Source organism: Dendrobates tinctorius, unplaced genomic scaffold, assembly GCF_039654945.1.
Source record: "Dendrobates tinctorius isolate UK_male_01 unplaced genomic scaffold, ASM3965494v1 ptg000321l, whole genome shotgun sequence".
In the NCBI taxonomy this organism is placed as follows: Eukaryota; Metazoa; Chordata; class Amphibia; order Anura; family Dendrobatidae; genus Dendrobates; species Dendrobates tinctorius.
In genome coordinates this window covers 1,202,955-1,219,704 of record NW_027361988.1, presented here as the reverse complement: position 1 = coordinate 1,219,704, position 16,750 = coordinate 1,202,955, and the positions used below count along the sequence as shown (strand labels likewise).

Below are 16,750 nucleotides of genomic sequence, written 5' to 3'. Positions count from 1 at the left end.
CCACATAAGTCTCATTGACAGTTACAGGAATCGTTTGATCGCAGTGATTGCCTCAAAAGGTTGTGCAACAAAATATTAACCCTTTCATGCCAGAGCCTGTTTTTGCCTTTGTGACCAATTTTTTCAGCTCTGACCAGTGTCACTCTATGAGGTCATAACTCTAAAATGCTTCAATGAATCCTGGTGATTGTGAGACTGTTTTCTTGTGACATATTGTACTTTATGATAGTGGTAACATTTATTTGATATGACTTGCCTTTATTTGTTAAAAAAAGGAAACTTGACAAAAATTTTGAAAATTTTGCAATATTCACATTTTTTTATGCTCTTAAATCAGAGAGTCATATAGCACAAAATAGTTAATAAATTAACATTTCCCACATGTCTACCATCAGCACAATTTTGGAAACAATTTTCTTTTGTTAGGAGATTATAAGGGTTAAAAGTTGACCAGCGATTTCTCATTTTTACAACAAAATTTACTAAACCATTTTTTCAGGGACCACCTCACATTTGAAGTGTTTGGGGGGTCAATATGACAGAAAATACCCAAAAGTGTCACCATTCAAAAAACTGCACCCCTCAACGTGCTCAAAACCACATTCAAGAAGATTATTAACCCTTCAGGTGCTTCACAGGAATGAATGGAATGTGGAAGGAAAAAATAAACATTTCTATAACAAGAAATTTCCTTTAGACCTAGTTTTTTTTACTTTCGCAAGGGTAACAGGAGAAAATGGATTATACATTTTGTTTTGCAATTTCTCCTGAGCATGCCGATGATACCCCATATGTGGGGGAAATCTACTGTTTGGGCACACTGCAGGGCTGAGAAGGGAAGGAGCGCCATTTAACTTTTTGAATGTAAAATATGCTGTAATAATTAGTGGTTGCCATGTCGTGTTTGGAGAGCCCCTGATGTGTGTAACCAGTGGAAACCCACAACAAGTGACCCCATTTTGGAAACTAGACCCCCCCAAGGAAATGTGTGATGGGCGTTTTGAGCTTCCAAGTGCTTCTTAGAAGTTAATTACGTAGAGCCGTGAAAATAAAAAGTCATGTTTTTTCCACAAAAAATGATCTTTTCACCCTCCATTTTTTTTCCAAAGGGTAACAGGAGAAATTGGACCCCAAAAGTTGTAGTGCAATTTGTCATTGGTGTGCGCCAATGCAAGAGCACTAGGGACAGCGCTAGTACTGGGCATTGTTCCCTGAGTTGGAGACATTTCTCCAGAAGCGCTATTTCTCCTTTTTGTTGTACTGGTCCTTGTGTGTGAGGATGGACCAGAATCACTGCTCATTTCTGATCTATTACTGTTGCTGCTACTAAAGCCCTCAAAATCCACATCGCCATCTGACACTGCACTTTCTTCACTGTCAGAACATAAAAGTGCATAAGCCTCCTCTGCACTATAAAACTGACGGGCCATTTTAACCATTTAACCCTAACAGTAACCCTAACTTTAGTCTGACTTTAGCCTAACAGTAACCCTAACAATAACCCTTACTTTAGCCTAACAGTAACCCTAACTATTGTATTAACTGTAACCTGCCTTATCTGTTTTTCCATTGACAGATGAAGTGAATGCCATTACTCCAGATATATCATCATCCATTCACAGCAAAGATCTGTCATCTGATCCTATGAAACAGGTCCCATCTTCTGATTCATTATTGACTACTAAGGAAAATCAAAGTCACAAAAGAGGCATTAAAACACAAACTGCTCCTAAAGCAAAGAAGTCATATTCATGTTCACAATGTGGGAAATGTTTTAACCACAAAGGGAATCTTTATGCACACCAAAAAACCCACACAGGAGAGAAGCCTTTTTCATGTTCAGAATGTGGGAAAAGTTTTATAAATACATCAAATCTTATTGCACATCAGAGAACTCACACAGGGGAGAAGCCTTTTTCATGTTCAGAATGTGGGAAATGTTTTAATCGGAAATCGGTTCTTAATAGACACCAGAGAACTCACACAGGGGAGAAGCCTTTTTCCTGTTCAGAATGTGGGAAATGTTTTAATAATAAATCCTATTGTGTTAAACACCAGAGAATTCACACAGGGGAGAAGCCTTTTTCCTGTTCAGAATGTGGGAAATGTTTTAACAATAAATCACATTGTGTTGAACACCAGAGAATCCACACAGGAGAGAAGCCTTTTTCATGTTTAGAATGTGGGAAATGTTTTGGACAGAAATCATGTTTTCTTTCCCACAAGAGAACTCACACAGGGGAGAAGCCTTTTTCATGTTCAGAATGTGGGAAATATTTTGCACACAAAGCACATTTTGTTGCCCACCAGAGAACTCACACAGGGGAGAAACCTTTTTCATGTTCAGAATGTGGGAAATGTTTTACTCAGAATTCAAGTCTTGTTACACATCAGAGAATTCACAGAGAAGAGAAGCCATATTCATGTTCAGAATGTGGGAAATGTTTTAACCGGAAATCACAATTGGTTGATCACCATAGAACTCACACAGGTGAGAAGCCTTTTTCCTGTTCAGAATGTGGGAAATGTTTTAACCACAAAGGGACTCTTATTATTCACCATAGAACTCACTCAGGGGAGAAGCCTTTTTCCTGTTCAGAATGTGGGAAATGTTTTAAGCACAAAGGGACTCTTATTATTCACCATAGATCTCACACAGGGGAGAAGCCTTTTTCCTGTTCAGAATGTGGGAAATGTTTTAACCAGAAATGGTATCTTGATGAACACCAAAGAACTCACAAAGGAGAAAAGCCTTTTTCATGTTTAGAATGTGGGAAATGTTTTACTCAGAATTCAACTCTTGTTACACATCAGAGAATTCACACAGCAGAGAAGCCATATTCATGTTCAGAATGTGGGAAATGTTTTAACCGGAAATCACATTTGGTTGAACACCATAGAACTCATACAGGGGAGAAGCCTTTTTCCTGTTCAGAATGTGGGAAATGTTTTACTCAGAATTCAACTCTTATTGCACATCAGAGAATTCACACAGCAGAGAAGCCATATTCATGTTCAGAATGTGGGAAATGTTTTAACCGAAAATCACAATTGGTTAATCACCATGGAACTCACACAGGAGAGAAGCCTTTTTCCTGCTAATGTGGGAAATATTTTAACCAGAAAGCGCTTCTTGTTAGACATCAGAGCAGTCACACAGAGGAGAAACCTTTTTCATTTTCTTAATGTGGGAAATGTTTTACTTGGAAATCAACTGTTAATAAACATCAGAGATGTCACATAGGGGAGAAGTCTTTTTTGTGTTCATAATGTTGGAATAGTTTTAGCCAAAATTGAATCTTCTTAAATGGGTTGTCTCTTGTCATTCCTCATGTTTGCTGACAAAAGGATAAAACTAAGTTTTATTAATTCCAAATATAAAACTATACCCATAATTCATCCCCTGAAGGTTAGTCAATAGGTGACTAAAAGAAAAAACATGTACCCCACAGTTCAGTACAGTACATAGGGTGAGGTGATGTATACACACTCTCCAAGACTCTCATTTCTATGGGTTTCGTCGTCCTCACCAAAGGCGACTCATCAGGAGACTATTTAATATTGAACTATATTCAAGTGAGGCTAGACAAAAAAAAACTAAAATCATATTATCCGAAACAGTCAGAAAACTAGCCCCATATTGGCAGATCCCAGACCTCACACTATATACTGTGTAAGTTTATAAGCCCCTCCAGTGTCAGGAATAGATAGTATGTGACAATACAGTATAATTCTTGTGATTTTCTCCTATAGGGACTGCCCTAGTTTGGTAATGTAACTGCTGTTAATTAGTAGTGCAGACAAATTGTCCTAGACTAAACTCAGTCTTCAGACGGCCCAATATGTACCACTCAGGGAAAACGTACCTGCTCCAAAGATCATTAGCAGCTTCTAACTAATGGCCATGCTGCGGTCTGTCAGGGAATGAGTGCAATATCGTTATACAGACTAGGGATATGTGCAATCATAATGTCTGGGAGATCTGTGCCATTATTTAGTATGAATATGGAAATTATCTCTGAAAGGTAAGTGTTCCCTGAGTGGTATATACGGTATTTTCACATACTATCTATTCCTGACTCTGGAGGGGCTTATAAACTTACACAGTATATAGTGTGAGGTCTGGGATCTGCCAATATGGGGCTAGTTTTCTGACTGTTTTGGATAACATGATACATGATTTTAGGGTTTTCTTCATCTAGTCCCGCTTGAATATAGTTCAATATCAAATAGTCTCCTGATGAATGAATGAATCCAATGAATATTCATTTCTGTTATGTAGCGGCACACGTGACCGCTGGCAGCAGCAGGAAGCCAGTGGCTGACACTGCGCGCTACTGAAGAACAATGAATACTCACCGCTATCTCTGATGAACAGTCCCGGTGAGCACTCCGGCAGCTGTGCAAATAACGCTATAACAACGCATTCCCATGCAATCCTATGGGAGTCCGCAATTGCTGTGCCCATGCCTTGGATTTTTTCGCTGTGGAATCGCATTGCGGTAAAATCCGCACCATGTCCATTAATTTTGCGGAATCTCGGCGATTCCGCTGCTATAGGATTGCATTGAAACGCTCACTTTACACATGTGGCTATGCCCACTATACGTAAAGTGAGTGCTTCATGTGCGGATGGTACCCAGGGTCTGGAGGAGACTTTCCTCCATGCCCTGTGTACCATATTCCTGTAAAAAAAAAATAGAATTAAAATAAAAAAAAATGGTTATATTTACCCTCTGTCGGCCCCCGGAGTCCTCCCGGCCCTCAGCCATGCTGCCAGCAACTCCTGTTCCCAGGGATGCATTGCGCGAATGACCTTTGTGACGTCACGGTTGCGTGACAGCTACGTCATCAGAGGTCATTCACGCAATGCATCCCTGGGAACGGAAGTTGCTGGCAGCGTCGCTAAGGACCGGGAGGACTTTGGGGGCCAACAGAGGGTAAGTATACACATATTTTTTTCTTATTTTTAACATTCTATCTTTTACTACTGATGCTGCATAGGCAGCATCAATAGTAAAAAGTTGGTCACACTTGTCAAGCACTATGCTTGACAAGTGGGACCAACCTGTTTATCACTTTTTCAAGCGATGCTTCAAATCGGTTGGAAAGCGCTAGCATTATGGAAGCTAAAAACGCTTGCAAAATGCTTGTGTTTTGCCGGAAAACGCTTGCAAATTCCGCATGCATTTTACCCACGGCAGGGAGTTGTGGAAATGCTGCAGACAATTTTGCAGCATTTCTGCAGCGTGGGCACATAGCCTAAAACAATTGCTGGCATCGGAGCAGGACGCTGTGAGGGAGCCCTGGGTAGGTAAGTGTAATTTTTTTTTAATATTTTCTGATGGGGCCCTGCATACTAGGATGAGATGGGGGCCCTGCATACCAGGATAAGGATGGGGGCCCTGCACACCAGGATAGGGATGGGGCTATCATACTAGCATAGGGATGAGGGCGATCATTCCTGCCAGGATAGGGATGAGTGATCCATGCATACTAGGTAAGGATGAGATGGCCATGTGTATCAGGATGGGAGTGAAGGGACCATATATACCAGGATAGGGGATATTAAGTACAGAGTTGACCACATTTTTTGCGTTAATTTTTTTCCTAATTTCCTGCTCTAAAACCTAGGTGCGTCTTATCGTCCAAAAAATACGGTATATATTTTTTTTTTCAGTGAACTCATTCCTCATGTTTGGCCTCATTAAGATAAAAACATTCATACTCCGCTGGCGTGCCGGCTCCACTTCAGCGGTGTCGAGACTCACTGTCCCGAGGCTTATGTGAGGTTCTCACATCACACGAGCCCTGCACCCAATCAGCGGCAGCTTCACTGTTCCTTCCTTCGGACGTAGGTGGGGACAGTGACGTCAGCGCTGATTGGGCACAGGGCTCACATGATGTAAAAACCTCAAAAGAGACCCAAGAACACAAGTGCCAACACCGCTGAAATGGAGCCACCATGGGAGGTTTGTGTAAGTGTTTTTATTTTTAACAGGACCAAACATGAGGAATGAGAAGGGGTTGTCCAACTAGTTGTCAACCTTTTTATGAAAAATCCCACACAGGGAAAAGTCATTATTATACCTAGAGTGTGAGAAATGAATGACAGGAAAATCGTATTTTGTTGACCTTCAAAAATAACTCAGATGAGAAGAACCTATATATATTATTCACAGATTGTACAAAAACATGATGCACGCGGCGTGCGTTCAAGGATGGAATATTATATGGGAGTTTTATAGAATAAATTCAAGATGAGAATATTATATGGGAGTTTTATAGAATAAATTCAAGGTGAGAATATTATATGGGAGTTTTACAGGATAAATTCAAGGTGAGAATATTATATGGGAGTTTTATAGGATAAATTCAAGGTGAGAATATTATGGGAGTTTTATAGGATAAATTCAAGGTGAGAATATTATATGGGAGTTTTACAGGATAAATTCAAGGTGAGAATATTATATGGGAGTTTTATAGGATAAATTCAAGGTGAGAATATTATATGGGAGTTTTATAGGATAAATTCAAGGTGAGAATATTATATGGGAGTTTTATAGGATAAATTCAAGGTGAGAATATTATATGGGGGCTTTATAGGATAAATTCAAGGTGAGAATATTATATGGGAGTTTTACAGGATAAATTCAAGGTGAGAATATTATATGGGAGTTTTATAGGATAAATTCAAGGTGAGAATATTATATGGGAGCTTTATAGGATAAATTCAAGGTGAGAATATTATATGGGAGTTTTATAGGATAAATTCAAGGTGAGAATATTATATGGGAGTTTTATAGGATAAATTCAAGGTGAGAATATTATATGGGAGTTTTATAGGATAAATTCAAGGTGAGAATATTATATGGGAGTTTTACAGGATAAATTCAAGGTGAGAATATTATATGGGAGTTTTATAGGATAAATTCAAGGTGAGAATATTATATGGGAGTTTTATAGGATAAATTCAAGGTGAGAATATTATATGGGAGTTTTATAGGATAAATTCAAGGTGAGAATATTATATGGGAGCTTTAGAGGACAAATTCAAGGTGAGAATATTATATGGGAGTTTTACAGGATAAATTCAAGGTGAGAATATTATATGGGAGTTTTATAGGATAAATTCAAGGTGAGAATATTATATGGGAGTTTTATAGGATAAATTCAAGGTGAGAATATTATATGGGAGTTTTATAGGATAAATTCAAGGTGAGAATATTATATGGGAGTTTTATAGGATAAATTCAAGGTGAGAATATTATATGGGAGCTTTATAGGATAAATTCAAGGTGAGAATATTATATGGGAGTTTTACAGGATAAATTCAAGGTGAGAATATTATATGGGAGTTTTATAGGATAAATTCAAGGTGAGAATATTATATGGGAGTTTTATAGGATAAATTCAAGGTGAGAATATTATATGGGAGTTTTATAGGATAAATTCAAGGTGAGAATATTATATGGGAGCTTTATAGGATAAATTCAAGGTGAGAATATTATATGGGAGTTTTACAGGATAAATTCAAGGTGAGAATATTATATGGGAGTTTTATAGGATAAATTCAAGGTGAGAATATTATATGGGAGTTTTATAGGATAAATTCAAGGTGAGAATATTATATGGGAGATTTATAGGTTAAACCAAATACCAACAGAAAATAATCGACCCAAAACAAACATTTATCGGTAAAAAGAACTCTTTATTAGGTAAAGTATAAAAGAATTGCGCCATTTTCCAATACCCGTCACATCTCCATTTTTATCGGTCGTCCATGACAGCACCACCTGAGAGTGGGGATCCGCCCTTCAGGAACAGGAAACCTACAGATACAAAAGGGCGGCACCTCTCCCACGCATCAGTTGGTTTCCTGTTCCTAGAGGACGGGACTTCCTTCAGATCGTCCATCATGGAGTCGTCGAGGGATTCCCAGGCCGGCTGACCGACTCAGGTAGTGGGGGGATCTCCTACCTCGGTCAAGCTCGGGGTACCTGGAAGCGCCACGGTGGGGCTGGGTAGGTCGCCACGGCAGTGGTTAGAGCAGGCGGAGCAAAGGGTCCGGTGGACAGCCGTCTCCAGAATGCGGGCACCAGGTATGTATGCAGGCCCCTCCTGATGCATTTTCCCCCGGGGTCCGGTCTCAAACCCCCTCCGGCCAGGTCGGCGGTTGCGTCCGGTCGCCAAGCGCAGGCTGGCGCGCATGGGGGCGGCGGGCATACCGGAGCCGGGGGCGCCGTGCCGGCTCCTTTCCGCGCGCTCCCGCGGCCTCTGACGCGCGGCGGAAGTGACGCGGTGGAAGGGGCGGGGCCGGGAACGCCAAAACCGGAAGTCGGGTGCCGGCCGACTTCCTAGTGTGCGCCGCGTGTGCGCCGCGATCCGGGGGGACGCGCGGTACCCGAGGCGGTGGGGGGGACGGTTCATGCGGGGGAAGGTCGCGGGAGGGTTCCTGGGGGAGGTGCCGCGCCAGTGCCCTGCTGACCGGATACTGGGAGGCCTTAAAGGGCAGGAGGTGATGCTGCCGGGGTGCTTCTGAAGGCCCAGCGATGGATGACAGAACCCCCATAGAGCAGCAGGACGTGCAGGAGCACCCACAGAAGGAGGCCTCGGTGAAGCCTCATACGAGTGGAAGCGGACGAGTGAGCAGAGCCGCAGAAGTTCCTCCAGTCTAAAGGATTCCCCCTGCCTCCCTCCGTGATCCGGTACCTGCCTCATCTGCATGGGTAAGAGATCTCCGTGAATGTACCCTGATGCAGTGTTCCCTTATGCTGGTTTCGCAGGGGAGGAAAGCTACAGTAAAACAGAAGCACAGGGAATGTGCGCTCTGTAGTTGCCCCTTACCAGACGGCCACCCCAAAAGACTATGTCAGCCATGTGTGCGACAGACGGTAGGGGTTGGAAAGGGACGGGGGCCCAGGCATAGACTGACAGGCCCTTGCACTCTCCCCCATCCTTACAGGGACAGAGATGAAAGCCCTATCTAAAAGGGACTCTTCTAGGGGGAGAGAATTTAGTTTCTCAGGGTCGGAGTCCTCAGCTGCCCCTAGGAACAATTACTCCACGGATTCCCCGGCCTCCACTTCATCCTCTTCGGATGAAGACTCAAGCCGATTCTGCTTCCCATTAGACCAGATGGACAAGCTAGTTAAAGCAATAAGGTCCACCATGGCAGTAGCAGACTCAAAGCCAGCACAAGGGAGTCCCTAGAGTGGTGGCTAGAAAAGGATAATTTGTCCAGAGGGGTTCCCTGGGAGTGTGACATATCCCCCATAGTCACTACGGATGCTAGCCCTTCCGGTTGGGGGGCTCATATGGGTGAAGTCCTAGTCCAGGGCCTATGGGACCATCACCAGATAAAAATGTCATCTAATTTGAAAAGAACTGACAGCAGTAGAGCAGGCAGCTAAGAAGTTACTTATGTATCTGCAGGGCCATCATGTGCGAGTGTTCTCCGACAATTAGGTCACAGTGGCTTGTGTCAACCACCAAGGTGGGACTCGTTCCAAACCCCTGAGGAATGTGGCAGAACGGTTGTTCCAACTAGCAGAACAGCCATTCTAAGCTGAATGTGCATGCCCTCGTCAGAGCGCAGCCGTTAAGCAGCTTGAGGCCGGGCCAGTACCGGCATGGGAGACTGGCTGGGAATCCCTTGTCCTGTTGACATAAATGCCGCAACCTACTAAAACAAGGAGAATGGTCCCTAAACAATTCAATCTTCGACCTGATTATACAAAAATGGAGACAGCCAGAGGTAGATCTCTTCGCCACCAAGGAAATTAAGACTATTCTGCTCCCAAAATCCCAGAGAGAACCCCCTGGCGGTAGATGCCTTTCTGATAAAGCGGGACTTCAGGCTAGCATACGCCTTCCCTCCCCTATAGCTACTACCCTTGGTGTTGAGAAAAATCAAGAGAGACAGAGCAAGGGTCATAGTCATTGCTCCATTTTTGCCCAGGAGGGCATGGTTCTCATGCCTCAGGACCATGTCGGTGTCCGATCCTTGGGTTCTTCCGGACATCCCGGATCTCCTATCCCACGGCCCAGTCTTCCACCCTCAGGTGGCTGGCCTACATCTGACGGCGTGGAGTTTGAGCGGGCACTCTTAAAAGAAAAAGACTTCTCCCCAGACTTGATTAACACCCTACTTAAGAATAGGAAGGCCATTACTACCAGGATCTATGCTAGAATTTGGAAGAAGTTCCTGCAGCGCTCTGAAATAGTTGCTGGGGGTTCAACTCCAATAAATCAGATCTTAGAGTTTCTTCAGAAAGGTCTGGATATGGGACTTTCCACTAGTACTCTTAAAGTACAAGTATCAGCTTTGGGGGCTCTCTTTAGCTGCAACATCGCAGGTAATTACTGGATCCGTAGGTTCATTAAGGCAGCAGGTAGGTCCAGGCCAGTAGTGAAGGATAGATTCATGCCATGGGACTTGAATCTAGTCCTTACGGCCATGACGGAAGCTCCATTCGAACCTATTTCATCAGCTTCCATTAAAAATCTGTCCCTCAAAGTAGCCTTCCTGGTAGCTCTAACCTCAGCTCGCAGAGTAAGCGACATCCAGGCATTATTTAGGCGTCCTCCTTATATACAGGTTAGGACGGGTAATACTCAGACCTGATCCGGCGTACTTACCTAAAGTGGTTTCTAACTTTCATAGGACTCAGGAAATAGTCCTTCCATCCTTCCTCCCTAATCCAGCTAATGAGAAGGAAGAAAAACTACATACCCTGGATGTTAGGAATTGCCTCATAGAATATCTGGCAGCTACCGATCCTTGGAAGAAAGATAATGCCCTATTTATTTCCCACCAAGGCCCTAGGAAAGGTTGTAGAGTGTCAAAAAATACACTAGCCAGGTGGATTAGAGAAGCAATTTCTGTAGCATACACTTCAAAAGGCAGGTCTCCACCTGGGAAGCTGAGGTCGCATTCCACCAGAGCCATGGCGACCTCGTGAGCCGAGAGATCAGAAGTCTCCATCGACCAGATATGTAAGGCGGCTACTTGGTCCTCTCCGAGCACCTTTTATAGTCATTATAGGCTAGACCTGGGTGCTTCCACAGACCTCTCTTTTGGTATAAGGGTGCTGCAGGCTGTAGTCCCTCCCTAAATAGTTATTACTCTCTGTAATTCTCTCAGGTGGTGCTGTCATGGACGACCGATAAAGTCTTAGTTACTCACCGGTTAACGGTATTTTTCGGAGTCCATGACAGCACCCGTATATTCCCTCCCTTTTAGTCTATTTTGGGTGTGCACTCCTGCCTCTTATACGTACACGGGTAATTTAAATAGTCGTGTATAGTATTGTATATAAGTTATGCTATTAACCATTGTGGTCCTCTGTGCTCTGTAATCCAACTGATGCGTGGGAGAGGTGCCGCCCTTTTGTATCTGTAGGTTTCCTGTTCCTGAAGGGCGGATCCCCTCTCTCAGGTGGTGCTGTCATGGACTCCGAAAAATACCGTTAACCGGTGAGTAACTAAGACTTTCGTGATCTTGGGTTGGGTGAGGGATTATTTTTTACGTGCCGAGCTGACTTTTTTAATGACATTTTGGTGGAGATACAATTTTTTTTGAACACCCGTTATTTAATGCAATATTGTGGCAACCAGAAAAACGTAATTCTGGCGTTTTGATTTTTTTCTTGTTATGCTGTTTAGCGATCGGGTTAATTCTTTTTTATAGTGATAGATCAAGTGATTCTGAACACATCGATACCAAATATGTATATGTTTTCTTTTCTTTTTATTTTGAATGGGGTGAAAGGGGGGTGATTTGAACTTTTATATATTTTTTTTATATATTTTTAAAAACACTTTTTTCTTTTTTGTCATTGTAAGACATACAGCATTGTATGTTAATTAACCAGACGACTATTTTTAGCAAACAAAGAATAATAGAATGTTATCTGTATGTTGGCTTTCAAATTTAAGTGTTGATTTCTGGTTGGTCAAGAAAACAGACTTTTGTTTGTGTAAGCCGGTAATATTGACTTTTATTGTGCGCTCATCCTTGATCACTAGTGATGTTTGCTGATATGCTAATTATGCATTGTGTTATGGAGCCAGTTTGTTGGCTTCTAAAGCAGAGAGGGAAAAACTATGCAAATAGTTAAAATAATCAAGTAATGCTATAATAATCTCATCTCCATTCTTACCCTTTATGTAAATACTGAATGAGGGACACTTGTTAAGTCTAAAAATAGGTTACATAACTCTGCATAAAGAGTAAAGAGACAGAGAGAAACAGCCAGAGAGATTCTGCCAAGACATCCATACATCCTAAAAGGACCAGAGACAGGACAGCAGACATTTTACATCATGGCTACATTATGAGGGACACAGATCTATCATTCTATAGGAAACAACCTAGGGGTTTTCAGCCTGGGTTAGAAGAATACAGGTCTGCTCTATTGACCATTGATAAACCATGGATATGTTTGGAGACGGGTTGTGATCCTCAGATCAATTGGCCTTGTACCTTGTATGGACTCAATGGACTGCCATCTTCCTACACTTGTTGTCACCTCCTCTCTGTGTGTGGGCCACAGGTGGAGTAACCGACCCTGGAAGATGAAGCCAGGTTGTGATACTCGGATCAACTGGCCTTGTATGGATTGTCATCTTCCTACGCTTGTCGTTACCTCCTCTCTGTGTGTGCCACAGGTGGGGGAGTGACCCTGGAAGATCTGTAGTCACAGCTGCTATTATCCCAGCGGGTCAGTGGAGGGTGAGACTCTGTAATGTGCCCCATCTTGGGTATTTTGCTGGGACTGTTCAATGTGTTATCTGCCTGTTTTGTGGTACAATAAAGCATTGCCCACACTGTTTTACCCTCACCCTGTGTTGTCTGAGTAGCATTTTGACCACGTTAAAATGACAGCGGGAGTTTGGCAGGACGATCTTTGGTCCATGTGGTTTCGGCTAGCGGACCGGAGCACCCACTACTTCCCCATGTCTCTACAGGCATGCTTCAATAGTGTCCATGGGAGATTAGAAGCTGCCATAACCCTATCGGCTCTGCTACATAGAGGCAATGACCAGATCTCCTGTGTGTAGCTCACTTGCTATGAGCGCCGACCATATTGTCAGCGCTCATAGGATCCAGCAATGGCAAAACCATAGAGGTCTTTTGGAGACCTCTAGCTGTCATGCCAACCCAAAGGTGACCCGCGATCACATGACAGGGTCACCGATGGGTGGAATTTCCGGTCCATCATGTGCCGGAAAAAAAACGTGGGCTCAGTGCTGGAGCCCACATCAAAGGGAGGGAGTCCGACATCAATGTACATTTACACCCAATGTCGGAAAGGGTTAAAGGGGATTGTTTTTACAGAGACAGAAGTGGTAATCAATCATGTATACATACAAATAATTACAGAAATACACAGCTTCTAATGGTAAATAGTATAGAGTTACCACAAGAAAATATAATTTGTGTAAACCATGTGTAGATATAAAAATTCAGGTAAATGTCAAATGTTGTAGCGCCATCTAGTGGCCATGTGCGAAAGTGCCATCATAGAGTAACATGTCTCCTAAGAGAGTGTCACTATCAAGGTAGAGATGAGATAAGTGCACCGTATTTATTGAGTATAAGATAAATCCATACATAGATATATGGAACCGGATTGTAGATCTGTCACTGGATATCAGTGTATAAGGGGAATAGATCCTGTGCACTTCCCAGGTCAATACGATTAGTCCCCAATACCCACAATTTTAAGCGTGTCCTGAAAACGCATTTATTCAGACTGGCCTATCGCCTCAACACATTAACCTAACCTATCCCTGTGTGGCAGAGCCAAAAGTTTTACCATAACCAGGTTCCCCGCATCATTCTCCCACATGCTTTATGCATCCATTAGCCCTCTGTGTCCGTACTGTCACACACCTAACATTATGGCTGGTCCATACAATCAGGGCAACTGTTACCACCCACCTTTCGTGTCTACCTCTTTCCTCATAGACTGTAAGCTTACGAGCAGGGCCCTCTTTCCTCTTGGTATTTGCTATAATCTGCTGTATGTGATTATTGTTATGCTGTAATGTCTATTGTCTGTACAAATCCCCTCTGAAATGTAAAGTGCTGCGGAATATGTCGGCGCTATAAAAATAAAATTTATTATTATTATTATTATTATTATTAAGGAGTTAAATTGAGTTCTGTCTATGTTGCATTTTCTTGTTGAATCTTATATTTTCTGTTCCCTTGAGAACCGAAACCAGATAACAGATAAATTCCTGTCTCTCAGCCTCCATGGCTTTCTCTGTGATTGAAACAAGCTGTGAAATCATTTTTATACTGCGCATGTCTGTAAATACTAAAATTCTTTGCTATAAAAGATGGAAGCCTAACTGATAAGCCAGAGGCGTCTTGGCAGGCATCCCGAGTTGTATCATACAGCTTGTGTCTGTGTAATTCTTCTCGACGGAGCTGATTTAATCAGAGACATATGGTGTCCTACACCCAAGAACATCGGTCCTTCGGGTGAAAGAAGTATCTGAAGGATCCCGACAGTTTCCTGGCGCCCGAACAGGGACCTGATATAGGCACCTCTCCAAGATTACCCGACCTCCGGACCACACCGGTTATTGATGATATTGTGAACAGCAGACCTAAACATCTGGCCAGGTAAGAGATCATTTTTCTCTTCTCTGCTCTTCATAATATATCATTTTAACTAAGGTCCGTATCAAGGGGAATCTAGTAGAGGAGGGGGCCGTAAAATCGGGTCTGTATAAGAACTCTGAGGAAATCGGGTGTGACATACATATGTAACTTTTGCTCGGATGAGAGGTTATTGCAGATTCTGCCTGTGTACTGCTATTTTTAGGAGAAGAACTGATGCAAATCATAACGGGTATGGTGATTGGACATTTGCAGGGACAATCCCAGACACAAACATAAGAAAGTTTCATTATGTCAAAAAGGGAGAACAGTGGTGGATATTGTTAGCATTAAATACACATATCCCATTGAGTAACACGTTGAGAGGTCAGACATTACGGAACCTAAGACTAGGTGAACAGTTCATACTACAAAGCCCAGACGGACAAGTTTTTCACAATAGACGGTTCCGCATTAGGAATCGAGGAGGTTGTTGAGTGACTACTTTGATTTGAAGGATTGTGGAAAGTAGAAAATAAGCTGCACAGTAGGTATCCGTTCAAAGAGTGGTGATATTGCCTAACTGGGTCATGTGACAGCGTCCTTTCGGGGAGGTCACCGCCTAAGCTTAAATCAACACCCTTTACGAATAAACCTTGTGACAGATAAGAGTATGATTGAATGAGCACAGGATCACAAAATAAGCCTGTGACAAGATATGACTGAAGAAACCCAGTGAATGGATATCCTGTTCACATCCCTGTGTGTTGTGGGAGTGCTTCTGTTTGCAGCATATATAGCATACAAGTACACGAAACACGTAGTACAAAGAGGAACAGAAACTCCAGTCTGTTAGCACCTTAGGAAGAAGGTAACGAGGTATAGTAGAGCTGAGTCTTGAGCTTACCCAATACACCACCTAAGGCGGGGGACTAACAGAAGGGATAAGTGATACAGGATAAGAAAATGGGAAACAGTCAGGGGAGAACAGCGGAAGAAGGAAAATTGCTATGTGAAATAATAAAAGATAGATGTGGAAGTAGTGCAGCAAAAGACTTAAAGGTGGTACTAAGAGTTTTTAAGCTAAAAGGTAAAGAAGCTTTAGACGAAGAAAAATGGAAGGAGATAAAAGACACAAAATCAGGAAGAATTGCAGACAACGGGTGGGGTGAACAGGTAGAGGCATGCATTAAAGTATCACAGGTCGCTAAGCGAGAAAACTGGGTGTATAATGAGAAAACAAAAAGATGGATACGCCCCAAAGAATTTAGCCCTGTGCCTGAGAAACAGGAACCACCACCCTATCCTGCCCCAACCCGTATAACAGCCCCACCTACAGTGCCGGTTATACCACCGTCCACCGGACTGTGCCCTGATGTACAATCACCATCTCCTGATAATGGCAATCCAGGATGGATTTGTAGTAATTGTGGTCAACAAAATCCAGACTGGAGAGATGCTTGCCTAGCCTGTGGAGCACCCCGTTATCACCACCCTAGCAGGTTAGCCCCTGTTAGGACTCAAACACGCCCTTTTAGGGAAGTAGATGAACAGGGTGTTACCCACACCAGACAGATTCAAACTAATCTTTATACTCCATGGTCTGCCCCAGAATGTATGTCATTATTGTCCAATGCTCCAGATCCAACTACCTTTCCTATGGGGTTTACCCGATACATAAGACAAGTACTGACCGTACACAGAGGGACCTGGTTGGATGGGGAAGACCTATGTAGATTAAAATTACCTATAACTACCCAAGGGGAGTTTTCACAGACTATTGGACCAAATAGACCCGCTGATAATGACCAAGAGGGTAATCCTCGAACTCAGGCTTCAAGAGAGCCCTTTTTAACTGCCCTTGACAATTTTATGCAGACAAAACAGAGACAGAGAGGTAACATGACAGCCATACCGCAGAAACCGGGACAATCAGTAACCGATTTCTTCCGGATATTGGAAACGGCTTTCCAAGATGAGGGTCTTGATACAAATAATGAGGGAGTATCAAGACTATTGGCAAAAGCCTTCATGGAAGGGTTACTCAAAGAAATACGAGATCCCCTGAAAATAAGCACCCCTGATTGGAGGTCAGTACCTGATGCCCATGGATTAAGACAAAAAGCTATGGGA

General features: G+C 42.8%; 2 protein-coding genes across 2 annotated transcripts in view; both read left to right on the top strand.

Moving 5' to 3' along the window:
- The window catches only part of LOC141073979 (gastrula zinc finger protein XlCGF66.1-like), a 393,515-nt gene that overhangs the window by 21,659 nt on the left and 355,106 nt on the right, over positions 1-16,750 (top strand). The gene's annotated exons all lie outside the window — the stretch shown is intronic.
- Positions 1-16,750, top strand: part of LOC141073956 (uncharacterized) — a 119,181-nt gene that overhangs the window by 66,747 nt on the left and 35,684 nt on the right. The window contains 1 exon segment of the mRNA XM_073561485.1: positions 1,577-3,168. Within this exon segment, the coding sequence (XP_073417586.1) occupies positions 1,577-3,168 (1,592 nt within the window).